We start from the raw sequence: 21,132 nt of genomic DNA, 5'->3' as shown, positions 1-21,132 counted from the left end.
ACATAAACATAACAAATTTCTGAAATCTGTGAAGCAGAATGTTATGACCACACATGAAGGACAAAATAGAACTCTGAACGGAAGGAAGGCAAGCAAAAGGTAAGGTCATTCTTTTTTTAAGGATCTAGGGGAAACACAACGGGATTGTTTCTTGTCTAAAAAAACTCTATGCCAAACAACAACAACACCCAAACTCTTCAAATTGCATAACACTCTGTCACTTAGCCAACAGTCTGCAATCCTATGAAGTACAACAAATAAAGAGAATTCAGCAGACAGTACTTCCTCTTTTCTAAAAAATGAGAGAAAGCATGGTTACAACATTAGTCTGTGGCATCTTTTGAAATCTTAGATATCTTAACATAATAATGATCTTAAAGAGATGCTGCATAAACACAAAATCCGTGATCAGTGCATTAAGTAGACGGTCACTTAGGCCCTTTCCACCTGCAGCTTTGGAAGCGAACCTCCACGGCATGGGTGATGAATTGTACCGGTGGGAGGCTCAGAGGCTGTTACTTGACGCTAAGGCTGCAAGCTGATCGGCGCCCCGACTTCCTCCCACAGCCAGAGAGGTGGCTCCGCCTCTTGGTCGGCCCCCTCCACTGACCTCGTCTTCCAGCGTCGCTCTGGAGGGCTGCAGGGGTCAGAGAACAGCGTGGGCGGGTCTCTGCAGTCCTCCAGAGCGATGCTGGAAGATGAGGTCAGTGGAGGCGACGGAAAAAGCGGCGTCTTCCCAACGAGGTTTACAGCAGCAGCTTCACGCCACTACCGGGCGGCCAGGGATGGTGTTTTTGCCATCCCTGGGTCACTGTATTTCGCCCGTGCAGAAAGGGCTTTAGTTACCCATGCCATCAAGGGCACGGTTTGTCATTTTGTCTTCTGGCCAAGTTGAAACATATAATCAATGTTTGAAAGGTGGTGAATGTGAATCCCAGATACATTCTGTGAATGCTCAGAAGCAATAAACGTCTAAAACCAGTGAATGCAGAGTTTTACTCAGATGAGATTGTCGGCATTCACCAGTGTAGATCAGATAAGAAGGAACCACATTTACCTGAAGAATTGGATTTATACCCTACCTTTCTCTCCTGTGAGAAGTCACAAAGCAGCTTACAAACTCCTTCCCTTCCTGTCCCCACAACAGACACCCTGTGAGGTAAGTGGGGCTGAGAGAGTTCTGAGAGAACAGTGATGACCCCAAGGCTTCATGTGTGAAAGCAGGGAAACAAATCCAGTTCACCAGATAAGAGTCTGCTGCACATGTGGAGGAGTAGGGAATCAAACCTGGTTCTCCAGATCAGAGTCTGCTGCTTTTAACCATTATACCATGCTGGCTGGAATTGTTACCACTCACCAGATTCACTGTAACACATATAATGGCCCTTTCCGCACAAACCAAATAAAATGTTTTGAGGAAGGAAATAAAATGTTTCCTCCATGGAGTTCCACATGGATTTTTAGCCCTGTATGTTTTATTTCCTGCCTGCCTGAAAAAAGTTTTACTTGAACAGTTCTCTAGTAGTTGTTTTTTTTAAAGTTTTGAAAAAAAATTCACTTGCTGTGTGATCTCTTTAAAACGTTTCCCACACCCCTCTGCAGTTGGCGCCATTTTCTGAGCTCGCACCAGCTTCTTGCACTGTATTTCTGCCAGGTTTTTGGTGGAGGTGGTTGTGTCAACGTAGCTACAAAGATACAACCCTGAGAGAACCACAGCACAAGTCTTTGAAGCTTTGTAACAATGAAGTGAAGAAGTAGGAAAAAACCAAGCTCTCCAGACAGGGACTGCGCAACTTCTGCACTCTACACTGTACACAGTAGATTGCTGTTGCTTTGCTTAATGCTCTAGAAAAGGAATGAAAAAGCCAGTTTCTCTCTTCCAACACCTTTCCCTTCAGTTCTGCACCTATGCTCAGTTTGCCTTGAAACTTTTGCTGTCATCATCACAACCAGCACCATGCATGCCCAGTGAAAAACAAAATATGTTCTCTCCGTGCACTAAAATGAACTCATCCCCACAAAGTACATTTTGACCCTAGGCAGCAACCTTTGGAAAATATTGATCCACAAACAAAAACATTTTGTCAATGTAAAGAGTCAGGACCCAGTGGAGTAATAGTCAATGAATGTGCTTGAAGATATTAAACAAAAATTAACTTGTGACTATCTCTGTCCATAAGGGAGGTGCAAGAAAAATCACTCTCAAGTTAAGTCAAAAGAACTTTTGTAATAAACACTCTGCAAGTGAAATGCTTTGCTGCTGACATGGCTACTCCCTCTGTTCGTGTGTTCTGCCGAAGCATAAGGGGAAAGCATTGAAGCTGTAGACATGTTGGAGCTCATTCCACAATGCCCTAAAAGCTCAGAGAACAGGAATGTGAATTGGCACAACTTTGCTGTGCTCTGAAAAACCAAGCTGTCAGGCTACAAAGAACCAGCACGTGAGGTAAACAACCATGTTCCTAAATATCAGGACCACTTCAGATTTGATACATTTGTCCCACTCAGAGTTAATCTCCATAAAGAGGCAGATGGAGTATGTTGTCACTACTGAAGAATGATACCAGTATTGTCCTTGCTCCAACTATACAGACTGGGGATAATTAGGAAAGGAATTGATAATAAAATGGCAAAGATTATCACGTCCTTGTATAAAGTCGTGGTGTGACCTAACATGGAGTTCTGTGTTCAGTTCTGGTCGCCACATCTCAAAAAAGGATATCAAATAGATAGAAAAAGCGCAGAGAAGGTCAACGAGGATGATTGAGGGATTGGAGCACCTTCCTTATGAGGAGAGGCAGCAGCGTTTGGGACTCTTTAGTTTGGAGAGAAGATGTCGGGGGGGGAGTATGATTGAAGTCTGTAAAATTATGGGATAGAAAATGTTAACAGAGAGAAATTTTTCTCTCTTTCTCACAATATTAAAACTAGGGAGCATACATTGAAAATGCTGGGGGGAAGAATTAGGACTAATAAAAGGAAACACTTCTTCACACAACGCGTGATTGGTGTTTGGAATATGCTGCCACAGGAGGTGGTGATAGGCACTAACCTGGATAGCTTTAAAAGGGGCTTGGACAGATTTATGGAGAAGTCGATCTATGGCTACCAACCTTGATCCTCCTGGATCTGAGACTGCAAATGCCTTAGCAGACCAGGTGCTCAGGAGCAGCAACAGCAGAAGACCACTGCTTTCACATTCTGCATGTGAGTTCCCAAAGGCACCTGGAGGGCCACTGCGAGTAGCAGAGTGCTGGACTAAATGGATTCTGGTCTGATCCAGCTGGCTCTTTCTTATGTTCTTAAAAGACCTGAGTGGTTGAGCAAAATGAGCACTCAATGCCACATTATAGAAAGGGCATTTACTTTTCCAGCATAGAGATGGCCTCCTGAAAGGCTGGTCAGCTATCTTGTGTGAAGCTCATGGTGCTGGGCAGATGCACAAAAAGTTTTTGAATTGCCCACATTCTTAGTCTCTTCTGTACTGAAGTTGCTTAAGGAGGAGTCTTACTACAACTCCCCCTGCCTCCTGCTTCTCACTCATCTTCACAACTGAAACGTGAGACTTTTTCCATGAGTCCAGCAAGGCTGAGATGATGTGAAAAGCCAGTTCTGAAACTGGCAATCGGAGATTTTAAGGAATGAGTGGGGGAAAGATCATATTATAACCCAGTTAGAACTGCAGTTTGCATTATTTTGAAAGGTCAAATGCTATGAGATATATTAAAGTTCCCACTTGCCTAATGAGATTCAATTGTGCAAGCCAGCTCAAACAACTCTGCTCTAGAATCCCACATGCCCAGTGGGACTCGTCTGAATCCTGAATACCAAGAAACAACTCCCCCCCCCCAATCACTATCATACTTAAATAGGCCCATTTCTTTTTATTGGGAATCAATCAAAATGACTTGACTAGCAGCAATAAACAGCATCCATTTCCATTTGACCTATTATAAATTATTAACTATGTACATGTAACCAAAGCTGAGGGTTAGATTAGGCCTGGAGCTCTGGGAATATGGGGAGAAGAAGGGAAGCAAAATGGGACTCTACACTTTTTATATGATGTCCTCTAAATAAATTCAAGAGGCACTAGAAAAAAATACACGCATAAAACTTACCTAGCAGCCAGACAAAGTAGATGTGCATTTGGGCTACCAAGGGTCCAAAATACTAAGAATCAAGCAACGAATGGCATTCATTTTAACTTTGGCCGTTTCCACACGGCCAAGCTCGGGGGGTGCGTCAACGTATACGACGCCAATGCGCCCCCTCAGGACCGTTCGCATGAATGGTCCCGGTAGGGGCAGGGAAGACGGCGCAGCGCTGCACCGTTGCCCGAACGCTTTACCTTCCCTCCGACCTTCTGGCGCATCGCCCAGGCCAGGGGACACGCCCCCCCTGCCCTGCATGATAGCTCTGGAGTCGCAGGGCAGGGGGGGCGTGTCCCCAGGCCTGGACGACGCGCCAGAAGGTCAGAGGGAAGGGAAGGTGTTTGGGAAAGGGGGAGGGTGGTGCCTTCCAGCTGCTGTTTCCGAAATACCTCGCCCAGGGAGCGAGGTTCGGAAACAGCGGCCCCGTGCCACTCGGGGGTTGTGAGGCCGCCGCTGTTGCAATGCAGCAGCGGCAGCCGTGCGAACCCCTCTCCAGGGATGCTGTTTTTAGCGTCCCTGGGTCGCTGTATTCCACCTGTGTGGAAACAGCCTCTGTTTGAAGGAATCCCACAATACAGCCCCAACTGCTACTCTTGGCTCTTTAAAACCAAGAGAGGCAGCTAGATTTTCCTGCTGAACTTTTTATAGCCTGTGATTGTACTTATTGGGGCTCTTGGCCTTTACAGTCAGGGAAAGATAAAATGACTAGGACAGTTCTGTGCGCCCCTTCCTTCAGTTGACTTTGGCAGTAGTATTGCATTATCCCATCATTCCTTCCAAGCTTTCTAAGCAGATGGCTAAGGGATCCAGAGAGGACAAGTAGGACCATTGGTCAGACCTTCAAATCTGGAAGGGATTCAGAAAAGAACAGAAGGGTGAAGAAGAACGAAAGAGTTCTAACTGTCAACCTGCATGGTGAAACTGTCTCTTCCACAACTTACTTTATTAACGTATATATTTTGCTGTGGACTTTACTTTAATTGTACTTATGCCAGGAACCACCCCTGAGGGTGAAATATTTAATAATTTCTTCAAAGAAGGAGGTATATGCCCAGGCCTTTGGGTAATAGGTTCCTTACAAAAAAGAAGTCAAAATAGCATGTTTGTTTTCCAACAGACACAACCCTTAAAACAGGTTCAAACATACATCTGGGTTTTCAACAGATAGGCTAATTTTTTTAAAAAAAATTAAGTAAATGAAGAGGGTTTTTAATGCACAAATATCCATCTTGTAAAGACAGGCCACTATTCTATGTCTGGAAGAAAAAGGATTATCCCTCTAACTGAAAATTAAGCCCTGAATGCATTCCCACCCACATTTTAATAAAATCTCTGAATGTCTCGAGCCAATATATTTCAAGCTGAATTGGAAAAAACAAGAGGCACTAGAGAAGATCTTGTTAAATTACATTGATTACTGGAACATTCAAGAGAAAATCAGAAGGAAATTAGCTTGCATTCCATAGATTACAGTATACCTTTGATTGTGTGTTAAAACCTATGGTTGGTTTTAAAGGAAACAGTTGTATTGCAACATCTGGTTGTTTTGATGTGCAATCTATACTGTAGAGAAGAGGCTACTGCTAGGACAGAATATGGAGAAAGAAAATGGCTCAGACAGAACATATGAGGAAAGCTAGATTCAGATAAGCGTGAAACGAAATTAGTGGAAGGAACATTGAGATATGCAGACAATACCACATTATAGGCAAAAAATACTGAAGACTTAAAATGACTACTGATGAACGTTAAAGCAGAAAATGCCAAAGCAGGATTACTGCTAAATATCAAGATGACAAAAGTGATGACTATTAGGGTATTATATTAAGGTTGACAAAGAAGAAACTGAAATTGTTGAATATTTTTATTCTACTGCTTGACTCCATCATCAATCCAAAGGGAAACTGCAACCAAGAAATCAGGAGACTGCAACTAGGAAGAACGACCATGAAGTAACTAGAAGAGGTGACAAAAATGAAGATAATTCATACCATAGTATTGGCCATTTCTATGTATGGGTGTGAAAACCGGACAATGAAGAAAGCTGCCAGGAACAAAAGTTCTCTCATTTGAAGTGTGCTGTTGAGGAAGAGTTTTATGGATTCCATGGACTGCCAAAAAGACAACCAAGCGGGTTCTAAATCAAATCACTGAACTGGATCGCCCGGGCTAGTCTAATCCCATCAGATCTTGGAAGCAGAGGGTCTGCCCTGGTCAGTATTTGGATGAGAGACAACCAAGGAATAACAGGGTCAAATCAAATCAAACCTATATTCTCCTTAGAAGCTAAAATGACTAAAGTGGGGATATTTTTTTGGTCACAATATGAGACGACAAGAGTCACTGAAAAAGACAATCAAGTTAGGAAAAGTTGAAGGCAGCTGGGAAAGAAAAAGACCCTTATTTCACAAGGCCTGACCAAGACCATTAATGATGTGACATTTTGGAGGTTATTAATTCATAGGGTTGCCATAAATTGGAAGTGTCTTGATAGCACTTAACACACACACATAACATAACACACATATTATATTATAAAAGAGGTGAAGTTAAAAACATGTCTCTTTGACAAGCTAACCATCCATCAGTTTTTGACAGGGGTACATTTATACAAGCAATCCTTTATGTGCTTTCTGAACAAAATTAGAGTACAGAAGCATTTTAAACAAAAACAACATTCTTTTGCATACAGACAGGCCTGTTTGTCTGTCATACAGTGTAGAAGTATAGTGTACTATTGATATTTAGTGGCATATATACTGTTGGAAGATGAGCAAATAGATCTTTCAGTGTTATGTACACCAATGCCTTTCTACTCTTCTACTCTCTGCATTCCACAAACAGGCCAGTCTCTACACAAAAGAATACACAGACATAAATCTGACATTCAGAATCACAGTACTCAGACACCAATGGGGCAACATTTTACTCTTCCAGGACATTCAACTGCTGATATAAGAATGGCAGTTCTCTTATTTATAAGTTTCAAAGAGAGACTGCTGAACTTGAATTCATCAGCAATTTCAGGACAATAGATCCACCAAGGCTCAACAGGGACATAGGATTCTTATATCATCGCAGATGCAAATTTTCTGCATATTCTACCTCTTTGCTCTAATTAAATTGATTATATTTTGTATTATAACTCTACATTCAGCCTCCAGCTGGTCCTTCTTTCAAACATTCCTCTCATCTTCTGACATGGATTTTCATTCTGATGAAGTGTGCTTTGACTCACAAGCAAGTGGAACATTTTTCCCCTCCAAAATTTTACTGGAGTCAACATTTGTCCCACTTTTACAATCTAATAGAACTATCTACCTGATTCTATGATTCTGAAGTAGTCACATGATGTGCAAACATGATACAGCAAAATATAGCAGTAGTCTTGGACATATGCAAAATGACAGCGCTAAGGCTCATTCCGCACATGCAAAATAATGCACTTTCAAACTGCTTTCAGTGCTCTTTGAAGCTGTGTGGAATAGCAAAATTCACTTGCAAACAGTTGTGAAAGTGGTTTGAAAACGCATTTTGCGTGTGCGGAAGGGGCCTAAGTGTATATCTGCAATTACATTGGAAGTTTTGTATAATCTGTTTGGTTTCCCCACCCCTGCCAGCATCTAAGCAGTTTGCTGCCTTCATCTAATATGTGTTCTCTTGCAAATTCCTTATCTTGTTTGGAAGTTTTAAATTATTAGGCAAGAAATTCATTCAAGGTTGTTGTGTTTTGAGTGGGTAGGTTTGACAAGGGACAGTGGGGATGTTTAAAGCAAAATAGGACACTAATGTAACAGTGCAGATATTGCCTTAAGCAAGCCTGCCAAGCATTAATAAATGTTACCTCATTCTAAGGATTCTTTGTGCAAAGATTTTCCCTGAAAGAAAGTAAGGCATTGAAACACTCAGGAATGCAGTGTGGGTTTTTCTGACCCTGAGACACAAGAGTGTCTTGGTGAGTCCCTTGACAAATGCTCCCAGGCTAAGAGAACTATAAAAAGTAATGAAAGAAAAAGTTCTGCAGCCTGTCTGAAGCAAATTAGAGAAGGAAGGGATGCACAGCCAGGCAACTGAACTCCTCCAAGAAAGTTAGAGAATGCTACAACAGGAAAAAAGTAGGAAAAGGAAAATAGGAAAAAGATCACTTTTTAATTTATGGATAGTACAGTCAGTCCTCTCAAAAGTCGAACCGGGGTAAAAATTCTTGCAAAACATACTTCAGTGCAAATTTCTATTAAAGACAAGATTCATGGACATTAAGGGCCATTTCATGAGATACATATGAAATATTGGGTTTTGGAAACATTCAGACACTAATACAATTCTTAAAAGCATGCTTGTTCAAACAGGTTTTGATACACAGCAACTGGCAAAGTCTCTTGGAACTCCCAGTTAAATGTTTTAAAGTCCACACAGACAACAGAAACCTCATTCAGACAATAGAAACCTCATGCCTTCAGTTGTCCCACAGATTAGACTAATTCAAGGAGGAAGGTATATAGACAGAGCAGCTATATGGGATCTCTCCCATGCGACAGTATATCCACAATGCTTGTTTGGGAGTTTCTAACTTAAATTGATTTATCTATACCCTCCTTTCTCTTCCTGAGATCTAAAGAAGCATACATCATTCTCCTCTCCTCCATTTTATCCTCACAACAACCCTTGTGAGAGTATGTGTGACAGGCCCAGGTCATCCTGCCTCACACAGTAGGGTATTTGAACCAGGGTTCCCCATATTCTAATCCAGCATTCTCACGACCATACCACATTGGTTCTTGTTGGCTGTTAGAAACAGAAGTACAATTCATACACAATGATAAATCATGATCTGTCATTAACAGGAACAAGCATTGCAGCCTTTGAGTTCATGCGCTCTGAACTACAACCAACTGCTTATTCTCTTGCCTCCAAACCAAGCCACAATTTAATCCTTTTTTTTTCCACTTTGGAAACCTGATTTGGAGGTGAGAGAACAAACATAGTTTCTGGCCTGGCTATAATAAACAAAAATATCAGACCACTGAAGAAGAATGATGAATCCCCAAGTGATGAGTGAAAGAAGAAGGGAAGAAAAGGAGGCATAAAAGCCCAAGGATTTCCGAGGCTTATTGCTGTAATTAACATGGAACAAAATGGCCTTCTCTAATCCAGACAATTCATATTTCTCTTGCCTCCTTACATAAAAAAAAAAAGTAGTCTCACAGTTGTCTAGCATGATTGCGCCTGAATTATTTTCACAACACAGATAATTTGTTCGGATAGGATTTCAACATGTTGAAGACCTGAAGGAGAGCAACACTACTGAAAATAACTTCTGTAGCATTCAAACAATAAGATGTCATAAATACATTTACCACTTAAAGAGTCCTTAATTAAACTTTTAAATGCTGGGCTGAATTTTTTTTTAAAAAAAAAAAGTGGTATTACAGAGGCCTTGTGAGGAGGCAGTCTAATATCTGCTGCTATTTTAAAGTACAGAAACAACACCAAGGAGACTTTATTGTGCATCTTTTCTGAGCTAGGTTTCCATCCATTTTGCTGTTTCCTCCAGTTTCATAGTTCAATTAGCCTTGTATAAAAATATACCTGCTCACATTAATGTACCCTTCATTAACAATGAAGCTGTATGTACCCGTGCATTATGAAGAGCTAGTATGGACTAAATAGAATGTATGCTATCATGTATTTCCTTTGTGTTTACAGAAGGGTCACGATTTCTGTAGCTTCCCTCCCTGACCTACTGACCCCCAATTTGCCTTTTATGCTGCTCCGCAGGGTCTACTGACCACCAGGAATTAAGTTTTGAGAGGGTTCAGGGGGCTGTAGCAAGATAGGGAATTGGAAATTCCCACCATATGAAGTCTGCAAATTATTTTTGCTAAGTTTAGATAAGTATATTTTCAAAGGCTTTCACGGCCAGAATCACTGGGGTGTTGTGGGGTTTCCGGGCTGTATGGCCATGTTCCAGTAGCGTTTTCTCCTGATGTTTTGTCTGCATCTGTGGCTGGCATCTTCAGAGGGTCTGAAGCCGTGGTGGGATTCAAATAATTTAACAACCGGTTCTGGTGGTGGAATTCAAATAATTTAGCAACTGGTTGCTTACAAGCACCATTTTAACAACCAGTTCTGCCAAAGTGGTGCGAACCTGCTGAATCTCACTACTGGTCTGAAGATGCTAGCCACAAATGCAGGCGAAATGTCAGGAGAAAATGCTACTGGAACACAGCCATACAGTCCAGAAACCCCACAATACCCATTTAGATAAGTGATTTCCAAATTGTGTTTCAGGGAACCTGGGCTTCTTAAACCAGGTTAGAGTCCCTGAATGTCAGTTTGTCCAACATTTCTAGCATCCTCCTAAAAAACACAACTGTAGGACAGTACAGTGCATGATGAGAGTGATTTGGGATAAAAATGAGATCATTGGTCTAGATCAGGGGTCTTCAGACTATGGCCCTCCAGATGTTCATGGACTACAATTCCCATCAGCCCCTGCCAGCATGGCCAAGTGGTAGGACTCATGGGAATTGTAGTCTATGAACATCTGGAGGACCATCATTTGAAGACCCCTGGTCTAGATAGAAAGGCGATTCACCTACTGTACGGCCTGCCTACTCTGGGATCTTTGCATGTATACTTTAAAAAAAAGAAATGGACTTTTAGCTTCCAATAATGTACCAATGTTTGAACTTAAACTTATTTTTCCTTGGTCACATTGCAAATAATAAATCAGCCCCACCTAACTGGATTGTGAATTGGAGTCGTCTGCATGTCCATGTCACATTCTATCAAGAGGTTTTCTAAACTATACCTTTTTCCATCAAAAGAACCAAGTGTAGTCAGTGGTGGTGAGGTGGAAAAAGCGTGTTTCTGCAGTTGAAAATAGTCCTGTTTGGTGTGAAAGGGTATAGTTGACAGTGTGAGAGCCCCAGGTACTGGCTGAGCAGAGGGTGTTCCGCTTGCTGCAACAGCAGAGGCAGGAACTGCCTCTGGAGCTGTGAGGCTCAGCACTGCATCAAGCCCGGAGACTGCAGCACTGTGCCCCATTCCAAAAAAGGAAATAGGGGGTGATTCCCCCCCCCCACTCTGCTGATGACCAGAGCTGCCACAACAGCTCTTGATGTGCCCAGATTGCCCCCACCGCTCAAAACCAAAACCAAACCCTGCAGCCAGTGGTGGGAATCAAATAATTTAACAACTGATTGTTTATAAGCACTGTTTTAACAACCAGTTCTGCCAAAGTGGTGCGAACCTGCTGAATCCCACCACTGCCTGCAGCCTCCCCTCAAAAAAATAAATAAATCCCAAATCCTGCAGCTGGTGCCCAGAGAAACAATTGGTGTGTAGTTCTCCTCTACTCAAATTCCCATAGGCTGCAGCTCGTGGGAACAAGAAGCTGGTCTTCAAACTCTGGGCTGGGCAGGAAAGGAAGGTGCCCCATCAAGCCTGGAGACTGCAGCACTGGGCCCCGTGCAGATTCTCCACCTCTCTCCAGCAGCAGCCAGTGCCCAGGGTGAGTTATTCCTTCAGTGCAGCGCTGGAGAGCAGCGAATAAGTGAGCAGGATTGTCACTCCCACACCTCCCGGTAAGCCCTTCCTCCTGTCTCTTTGCCACCTTGCCTGCCCATGCCTCGTTCTGGCTCTCTTTCCATGATGCTGCTACTTCACTGAACAAAACAGAAACAGAACCATAAGGTAGGCACTAGGACTACAAAGAAGGTCCAGGAAATAGTGGTGGATGAATACAATTCTACTTAGTTCTTTTGATGGAAAAGATTATAGCATTATATAAACAGTTAACTGGCAGCCAGAATGGGAATGAGTAGATTCACTCACTTTTGGCAGTCACATCTGGCCCATATCCCACTCTCAGACCTTTTTAGCCAAACAGTGTAATGATATAGTCATTACTAAAGGACTTTATAAATGTCTTGTGTTGTCTTCAGAAAATCAAGATTTTTTTTAGCTGAAGTTCTTCAGAGGCTGATTGAGACATCTCACTTGAATCACACCTCTCTCAGTCTAGATCAGGGGTAGGGAACCTGCGGCTCTCCAGATGTTCAGGAACTACAATTCCCATCAGCCTCTGTCAGCATGGCCAATTGGCCATGCTGGTAGGGGCTGATGGGAATTGTAGTTCCTGAACATCTGGAGAGCCGCCGGTTCCCTACCCCTGGTCTAGATCACTACATTTCTACAGATAATGACTCTGTGGCTGCAAAGACATTCTCCATTCTCATCCACATTGACCCACTTTAGTCCCACACTGCTTACCAGGTATCCAAAGGCTGGGGCTGTATGGACTCCAAGACGCACACAAGAATGCACATTTGCACTAGGTGCTGGGTGCAGAATCTGAAATAAGGTTATGTTATTACTTACTTTGTATCCTTTCTAAGGTGCTCCTGGTTGCAATGTGGCCTGCAGAGATGGCTGGGCAGAGACACAGTGACTGGCCCAAAGCCACTAAGCTTTATGGCTAAGATGGTATTTCAAAATGAGACTCCTACATTCATACCCAACACTGTAACCACTACACGACATTATCATCTCAGAATGTAGGGGAAGTTTCAAAATTTCAAGCAGCAAAGTTTCTCTGTGCTACAAAGAAGGAGGAGGAGGAGTTTGGATTTATACCCTGCCTTTCTCTTCTGCAAGGAGTCTCAAAATGGCTTGCAAACTCCTTCCCTTCCTCTCCCCACAGCAAACACCTTGTGAAGTAGGTGAAACTGAGAGAGTTCTAAGGGAACTGTGACTACCCAAGGTCACCCAGCAGGCTTCAGGTGTAGGAATGGGGAAACACATCCAGTTCACCAGATTCCAGTCCGCCAAGAATCAAACCCAGATCTCTAGATTAGAGTCCACTGCTCTTAACCACGACACCAAGACAAGCAGAACAAACCATGCAAAGTAGGTCTACTTCAAACAGGTTACTTTTTTGGCATTGAATGTACATTATCACTTTTGTCCAAACTTGGACTTTTAAAAATTAATGCTTTTAAAAAAATAAATGCCCCACTAGAACCTCTCATATTAATTAGAGAAAAGTGAATTAAATGTACGCAAATAAAATTACAGTTAAAAAAAGAGTAGCATGTGACACTGAATTTATCTTGTACTTCTGCTTATCAAAGAGAGAGAACAATGTCTACCAAATCCCCTTCCCTGCCGTAGCACCTCCCTACAGTGCAATACGATTTCCAAACGTTTCTCTTTCTCAGAAGCAGCTTTCAAAGAGAGGACACAGAAGATAACAGTAGTAAGTGAGAGAACATTATACAAATAGAGTTTGGTTAATGGCTAATAAGTCCCAAGTCCCAAAACTGCCATGTTATGGATACCCACAAAAAGACTATTAAAACCCCAAAATGACATCCTCTGGTAATAAATTCTATAATGGATTAAATATGTATTACATGCAATACTTCTTTTGTCTTCCCTGAACCTACTGCCAAGCAATTTCATTGCATGACTTTCAAGTTCTGGATGACTGTGCATGATTTTGCTGCCAGCAGTAACCTGAATTATTTGTGCCTTGCAGGAACTTGCTTTCTAGAATACTAAGGTGGAAACACTTGCTATATGGGAAATGGGAAATTCCAAGATATGGGAAATGTAGAAACACCCAGTGAAAGATTACAAGGCAAGGAATTGCTGGTTTGCTAGAACCAAACAGCCCTGAAAAATGAAGCAAGGATTTCAGCTGAGTTCTGGGACATCAGGATTCAAATGTAATTACCAGTGTAGCAGAGATGATTAGGAATAAAATGAATTACAATGCACAGTTCAAATGTACAGGTATAAAGATGGAAAGAATAATATAACTTATTTTTCCCCAAGTATGATGCTGAAAATTGGATTCACTTGGCACAGGACATGTAAGTGAAACATTTATCAAAACGCAACTATGGCCTCTTACCAGGGTTGCCAACTTCCAGGTGGGGCCTGGGGATTTCCTGGAATTATAACTGATCTGCAGCTAATAGAGATAAATTCTCCTGGAGAAAATGGCTGCTTTGAAAGGCAGACACTATGCGCCATTATACCTCATTGAGGTCCCTCCCCTTGCCAAATTCCACCCTCCAGGTTCCACTCCCCAAATCTCCAGGAATTTCCCAGAACTGGCAACTCTCTTCCTTACTCATCCTTAAAAAAAAAAAAAGAAGAAGCCCTTTTATACTTTTCTCATCCCATTACCCATCAGCATGAAAAAGTCCCAGATTTGCATGAAAATATTAAATGTTTAAAAATGGTGATTTAAGGACAAATTAGATCTTGTGAAGCTAAGTCATGAGATCAACCACCATTTTGGTTGTTGCACATCCACCGCAAACAATGCTACAATATTCAGTGGTGTTAAAAGTGGGAGGAGGAGGCTAGCAAGGCGGTGGAGAACAGAATAGCAGCTGTAGCTGAGAAATAGAAAGCAGGTGATGAGTGAAATGGATATATATATATATATATATATACATATATATATATATATATATATATATATATATATATATATATATATATATATATATATATATATATATATATATATATATATATATATATATTTATTTATTTATTTATTTATTTATTTATTTATATTTATATATATATATATATAATATATATATATATATATATGGGGACAGCAGGGGGTATCTCTGAGAGACAGAAAAAAGGAAGAGGTGGCATGAGAGGCAGTGGCAGCAGCAATCAGCAGTATATGGTGGGAGAGTTGGGAGAAGGCAAAAGAGGGCAAAAGGGAAGCAGTGAAGAAGTGGAAGAGGTGGCATGAGGAGGCGGTGTGGCTTGGCAATCAGCGGTATATCAGTGGTGGGAGAGTTGGGAGGAGGCAAAGAGAGGCAAGGGAAGAAAAAATGAAAGAGTGAGAGAGACAGCAATGTCTTGAGTTAGGAGGAGCCAGTAGGATGGAATTCCCCCAGGCTTCCTTATGTGCCTGTATGTGCACGCGCACATGTGCAAGCATGTGCATTTGCAGCCCCTGTACCTTATTTCAGTTTTGGCTGTAGCATACAATGCTGAGGAGCCGGCAATAATGCTTGGCAAGAGACCAAACAGAATTAAAGTTGATTCTTAGCCATAAAAGGTACATATACCTTCGACACGTGCCTGGGAAAGTCACATGGCCTCCCTCTTCATTACTTGTGCTGTGAGTGGCTACCCATGCTATGAAGTCATGGCGATCCTCAGCCCACGTACAATAAACACTGAAGACCTGACCTTCACCTAGAGAGTGATGACTGTTTGCTTCAGTACTCTTTTCCCATTTCCCAGAAAGATGTGGATGGTCGTTTGTGTAACCCTTTAACAAAGTGATTGTTTTTAATACCACAGCCAATCACAGCTTACCTGGTAGAGGAAAAAGATTTGATAAGAAATATAACCCCTGCTACATTACCTGCTGAAACATTAACAAAAACACATGAATATACACCATCCTCCGCTGGGAGAGTGTCACATGATATCGGAAGATGCCCCTCTTTCAAATGAATCCAACATAGATCTTTCAGGGCCTCGCAAAATCCCCGGCACGGTGGAGGTGTTACTGGAAGAGAAGTGTTACACCCAGGTACCAGCAGCAAGCAGAAAAACCACTCCAAGTAGCGGTGACACCGCGATTTAAGAAGCCCCTCCCACTCATGCAAAGCAGCCCGAATTTCATCCTCACTGCCATGATGCAAATAATTCGGCACTCGGAAATGCTTCATGCCCAGGTTGTTGCAATATGACAGCTTGGCTGGTAAGGGCAAGCAGTGGCCAGCTGTTGGAGTCAATCCAGAATAAAAGGAAGGAAGCCCTGCACTACTATTGCTAAAATGTTGCACAGTGTAGGTTAGTAGAAACTCAAGAGATTCAGAGTTACTGGCAGGGGGGAAATCCGTTAAATTAGTTGCATTTGAATTAGAAACAGAATCACTAGAGTAGTTCTTATTTGCATCAGCTACTGATATCCCAGAATGCTTAAAGGGGTGTTTTTTAAGGCTGTGATGGGTACTATTGTTATCATAGGCCGATTGGTTTGAATTTGCAACATAAAGGGATAGCCAGTTGTCTGAAGCTCCCACCACCTTGGATGTAATTCCAACATCCACGCTGCTATTAGCCTGAAGCTTCTGCAATTCCACAATATTTGCGCTGGATACAATTCCTCGGTTTTCTGAGAAAGCTCCCCGATCTGCCCTTAGTTCTGGAGTAATAGCACCTTCTCGCCCTGCATCTGTGGATTCTTGAAAAGGCACCACATCCCTGCTGGCTTGGTCATCAGGTGAAAATGAGAAAGTAGCACTACCTGGGAGTGGCATCTCAGGCTTCTTTAACAGAACTTGAGTCTTGTTCCACAGTAAGTTGGGTTTTGTAATCACTGAGAGAGAAATCTGAGACTGCTCAGTTTCCAGCAAGATCTGCACCTCACGAGTCAAGTTGGCAGTAACATTCTGGACAGAAGCAAGCTCTGTAGTACTAAGAGGGGAAGTATCCAAAAAACCAGTTGTCACCAGTGCCTCGGTCCTCTTTGTCTCTTCAGTTGTCTTTTTATTCCACTGCTGAACCAGATTCTGGATTTCTTCAGCGACATTGAGTACCTCAGTCCCTACCCCTGCAGTATTTCCCTCTTGGCCTCCCAGTTCAGAAGGTGATGCAGTAGCTGTAGTAGGGGCAGTTGTGTCTGCAGTCAGGTCTGGTCTCTTAAGGGTGAATATATTCCATACTTTTCCCGTTTGCTGTGTGGTGCTTTCAGAGGGGATGATCAAGGTGGTTGCCTCGGATGTGGCCAGCTGATGTGTCATCTGATCCTCAGTATCGACAGCCTTTGTGGGAGACAGGGTTGTTTTCTCTGAACTCCCCCAAAGCCAACTCCTCCAGCCCTGGGCATTTGATAAGCTACAGGTCAGCAACAGCAGGAGTCCAAAATTCTGCACAACTCGAGCCATTAAAAGTTTGCTTGGGGGTGGGGGGGAAGGAGTATGCTGTGGAGCAGTAAATGGTGAAAGGAAGAATTCGCATTGATCTGTTCTCTGGAGCTCTGAGGCTGGGAAGCGTGCAGCTCTCTTCCAAGCAGATGTAAGACTAGCGGAGGTGTGGCTAACAAAGTCCTCCCTCCAGCAGCCTGCTTCCCAGTTCATTCCAAAGTTACTGTACAGCCTGTCACATTCTCTGCTGCAAGAGAGGCGGGTGTTACAAGCATACTGGCCAGCTGATTTGTACCCACAGGAAGGCAGAAACCTTCTGTTAACACCACTTCACAGTTGAAACCTGTTGATTTCCCCCCAAGCACACTAAAAATATTTGGGCATGTTAAACTCCTCCCTGCCCTCAATGGATAATAAAAATGGCAAAGAGAACTTTTTCCTTTGTGGTTGTTTAAGTGTAATTTCCTTGACTTAAAACATTAGCAGCATTATTGACAGCCCTGACTCTCCTCCAGGGAGATTACTCTTGGGAAAGACACAGAATGGAAAGAAGCAAAAATAATTGCAGGGTGGTAAATATACTCCACTCATACAACAGTTGTAGAAAGCAATTATCTTTAACTGACTTCGTCTTCCACGTCCAGCTATGTTGGTATTATATGGCATGATCCAGCTCAAGTGATTTTGAAGGAAGAGTTAAGCAAATGCTTAAATCTCTTCCTGTTGAACTGAACAGAAGAAAAAGAGAGGAGAAGTTTGGATTTATACCCAGCTTTTCTCTCCTATAAAAAGACTTAAGGTGGCTTACAAACGCCTTTCCCTTCCCCTCCCCATAACAGACACCTTGTGAGGTGGGTGAGCTGAGAGAGTTCTGAGTGAACTGTGACTAGTCCAAGGTCATCCAGCAGGAATGTAGGAGTGGGGAAACAGACCTGGTTTACAGATAAGAGTCTGCCATTCATGTAGAGAAGTGGGGAAATTAAACCCCATTCTCCAGATTACAATCCACTGCTCTTAACCACTATCCCACGCTGGCTCTCTAAACCAAACTGTGACCACAGTTCTCAAGAATTAATACAAATGGATTATCCAAAAACCTTACCAGAGTAAGCACCAACACATTGATTATGCTTCATTATCAAATCTACTAAAAAGGGGTGTGAGGGAGGAATGCCTTGAATCTCCTGGCTGCATAAGAAAAGCTGTACCAGACTGTGAAGTTCTGTCCACACTTGAGAATAAATTCCACTGGATTCAGTGTGACTACACATGAGTAGAAATGTCCATAATCAGATTACATGGAGGACAGGAAGCAACAGGAGAGCTAGTGTGGTGTAGTGATTAACTCTAATCTGGTGTGGCGGACTCTAATCTGGTGAAGTGAGTTTGCTTCCCCAATCCTCCACATGAAGCCTTGGGCTAGTCACAATTCTCTCAGAACTCTCTCAGCCCCACAAGGTGTCTGTGGGATAGGAGGTGATTCTTTGAGACTCCTTTTGGTAGAGAAAAGCGGGGTTTAAAAATAAACTTTTCTTCTTTAAAAGAAATCCTTCTTGCATGCCAAGCTTCTGAGAGGTTGAGCGACAGTGGAATGGGAATGAAAGCTGCTAGGACAATGACAGAGTTGCACATATTCATACTGTGCAAGGCAAATTAAAGGGAATACTTTGTGACCAATACTATAATTGTTTCCAGGGAACATATTTGGCAAGGGAGGGGATGCAGAACAGCAGGATATGTTCACTAGACCAGTACTCTGCAACTGCAGAGCCCCACCTACTCAGTGAGCTCACCTCCAGAGCTGCTTCTCTGTTGCTTTTTTAAAGGACTTGCTGCTGGTACAAATGAATAGAGAGCAAAGGTATCCATTCACACACCGTCCCTTTCTCAACCCAAATTTCTACAAGAAGTGGTAGGAAAGTAAGGTGTGATTACTCTGTGGTGGCAAGGATTCCTTTTTTAGCATAAACCGGGCCCCTTTTCCTTCTGTCACATTCTTTCCTGTAGAGTGCCTGCTACTCGGTCAGTCTTATATGCTAGTGGATCCCAGCACTGGAGAGGTTCAAGATAGTTATATTAGACTGTTAGAACTAAGCCTTATTTGTGAAACTGTATGCATGTAGGCAGTGGTGAGATTCAAAAAATTTAACAATCGGTTCCGGTGGTGGGATTCAAAAAATTTAACTAGTTGTCTACAAGAACCATTTTAACAACCAGTTCTGCCGAAGTGGTGCAAACCTGCTGAATTCCACCACTGCACGTAGGATAGTCTCTGCACAATTGAGAACCCTGGGAAAAGAACTGATGCAGGTTCTGAACATAGAGAAAACTTGGAGCATCTGCACTTGGAGCTGAATATACTTCATAGAGAAGTTTAACTTAAAATGTCCTATTACATATGTGATGGAATAGTACTGTAAAACTAGCAAAATCACACATGACTGTGAAAAGCATCTTTGCCTTTTGATCTCCTGGAGGGAGGACAGGAAACTATGCAGAGGTGCTAGGATGAGCACTTAAAGGAGCCTAAGTTACCTCATGGCCTCGAACAGAGTTTTCTTCCTGGGAAGGGGAAAACAAAGGTTTTGGAATTCCCATCTTGAGATGTGGTCAAGGGGAAGCATCTCAAATGGGCCATGGGTTCCCGGAATGAGGGACAAAGGAAGCAAAAGGGATGATGACCACCTAAGCAGTCCCCTTAACTGCATCTAAGTTTTATTTCTTTGTTTTCTGTTTTTTTCAATAAAAAATCGTTGAGACCTCAGCTGGTTCATGAGTTATTGGAGAAAAGAACCCAGGTTTTAATGAAACAAAGCGTGGCTCTCCCAGGCTTGCTTTCAATGATATGAGTGGCAGCTTTTGTGGTCTCCGATACTCCAGGACACACACCTTACCGTGGATTGCGGCAGGCTTGCTTTCATGATATGGTGGCAGCTTTTTGAGAGGATCTTCAATACTCCCCGGTGTGCAAGCTGGTAACCAGAGGCTCGAGAGAGGATCTTTCAGAGGCAGGGATGGGATTACCAGGACAGCATGAATGTCTTGGAGAGGAGGTGAGCCGGCAGCAGCATTACTGAGGGGAAGCCGGAGGGACCAGGGCTCTCAGGGCTTGAGCAGAGTGGCCCCCACCAGAGCAGTTCCTGGAAAGTGAGAATAGCTGGGCAGCTCTCCTAGAGAACTTTATGCTGGATCAACAGCTTTTTTGGGAATCTCTTTGATGGCACATGAAAAGGAGTGGGCAAGGAAAAACAACCCACAAAGTTTGAGGCTGGGGGGGGGGAAAAACCCTCTCAGGAGAGAGAGAGTCAAGCCGATGGCTGGAATGCAGTTCCACATTCAGATGCAAGCTATGTGTCTGTGGTCAGGGAGAGAAAGCGGGAGAGAAGCCGAGAGCGGAACAGCATCCAACCCAAAAGGGGAGATAGAAAAGCCTACAGCTGGGATGCACTTTAGCCCTGAAGCAAGTGGTGTGCATCGTGCTGGGGTGGAGGAGAGAGAGAAATCGCCAGCCTAAGGTGTTTCAGGAGCATGTGACTTCACAGGAGCCAGCAGTTAAAAATGAGCTCCCATAGCAGTGATCCAGCAGCAGAGAGAGTCGGTGGGAAGGGAAGTAATTTCCCAGGAACAGAGACTCTGGGCAGAGAGAATGAGACGTGAGCCAGTGATTCTGGGACAGTCCATTCAAGTGTGTGGCTCAATAGAGACTGCATCAGATCTATCTTCCATCAAGATGAATCTACTGAAGGAAATCCCATACAAAACATTTGGCGGGCAGATGTATGTTAAATTGCCTTGTGAAGTTGGTGTAAAATTAATGGATTTGGTGGAATTACATGTAAGTTTTAAAAAGTTTAATGGGAAAATTCGTGTTTTGACCCATGAGAAAGGTAATAAGGATTTCATAATTGGTACTGACTTACTCTTTAGAAATGCACAAATGAATGTTTCCACTAACTCCCAGGAAAGTGTTTTTTGTGATGGGGTTGTGGAAGATGAAATATTGTGTGAACAGGGAGAGAGGAGAAAGGGTTGACTCTGGCTGCCAGTCCCTC

The 21,132-nt window shown here is 42.8% G+C and overlaps 1 protein-coding gene across 6 annotated transcripts in view; it reads right to left on the bottom strand.

Moving 5' to 3' along the window:
* Positions 1–21,132, bottom strand: part of COL18A1 (collagen type XVIII alpha 1 chain) — a 219,602-nt gene that overhangs the window by 99,527 nt on the left and 98,943 nt on the right. For 2 of the 6 annotated variants that reach the window (XM_048485023.1, XM_048485025.1), the window contains exon 1: positions 15,571–17,202. The exons of 1 other annotated variant lie outside the window; for it this stretch is intronic. In XM_048485023.1, the coding sequence (XP_048340980.1) occupies positions 15,571–17,101 (1,531 nt within the window). In that variant the 5' untranslated portion in view covers positions 17,102–17,202. Of the gene's footprint in view, positions 1–15,570; positions 17,203–21,132 lie in introns of those variants that run through there. 3 more of the 6 variants (XM_048485024.1, XM_048485028.1, XM_048485026.1) reach the window with 2 other exon arrangements.

This window comes from Sphaerodactylus townsendi, linkage group LG02 (genome assembly GCF_021028975.2).
Source record: "Sphaerodactylus townsendi isolate TG3544 linkage group LG02, MPM_Stown_v2.3, whole genome shotgun sequence".
NCBI classification, from domain to species: Eukaryota; Metazoa; Chordata; class Lepidosauria; order Squamata; family Sphaerodactylidae; genus Sphaerodactylus; species Sphaerodactylus townsendi.
This window is presented reverse-complemented; position numbering and strand designations above follow the sequence as displayed.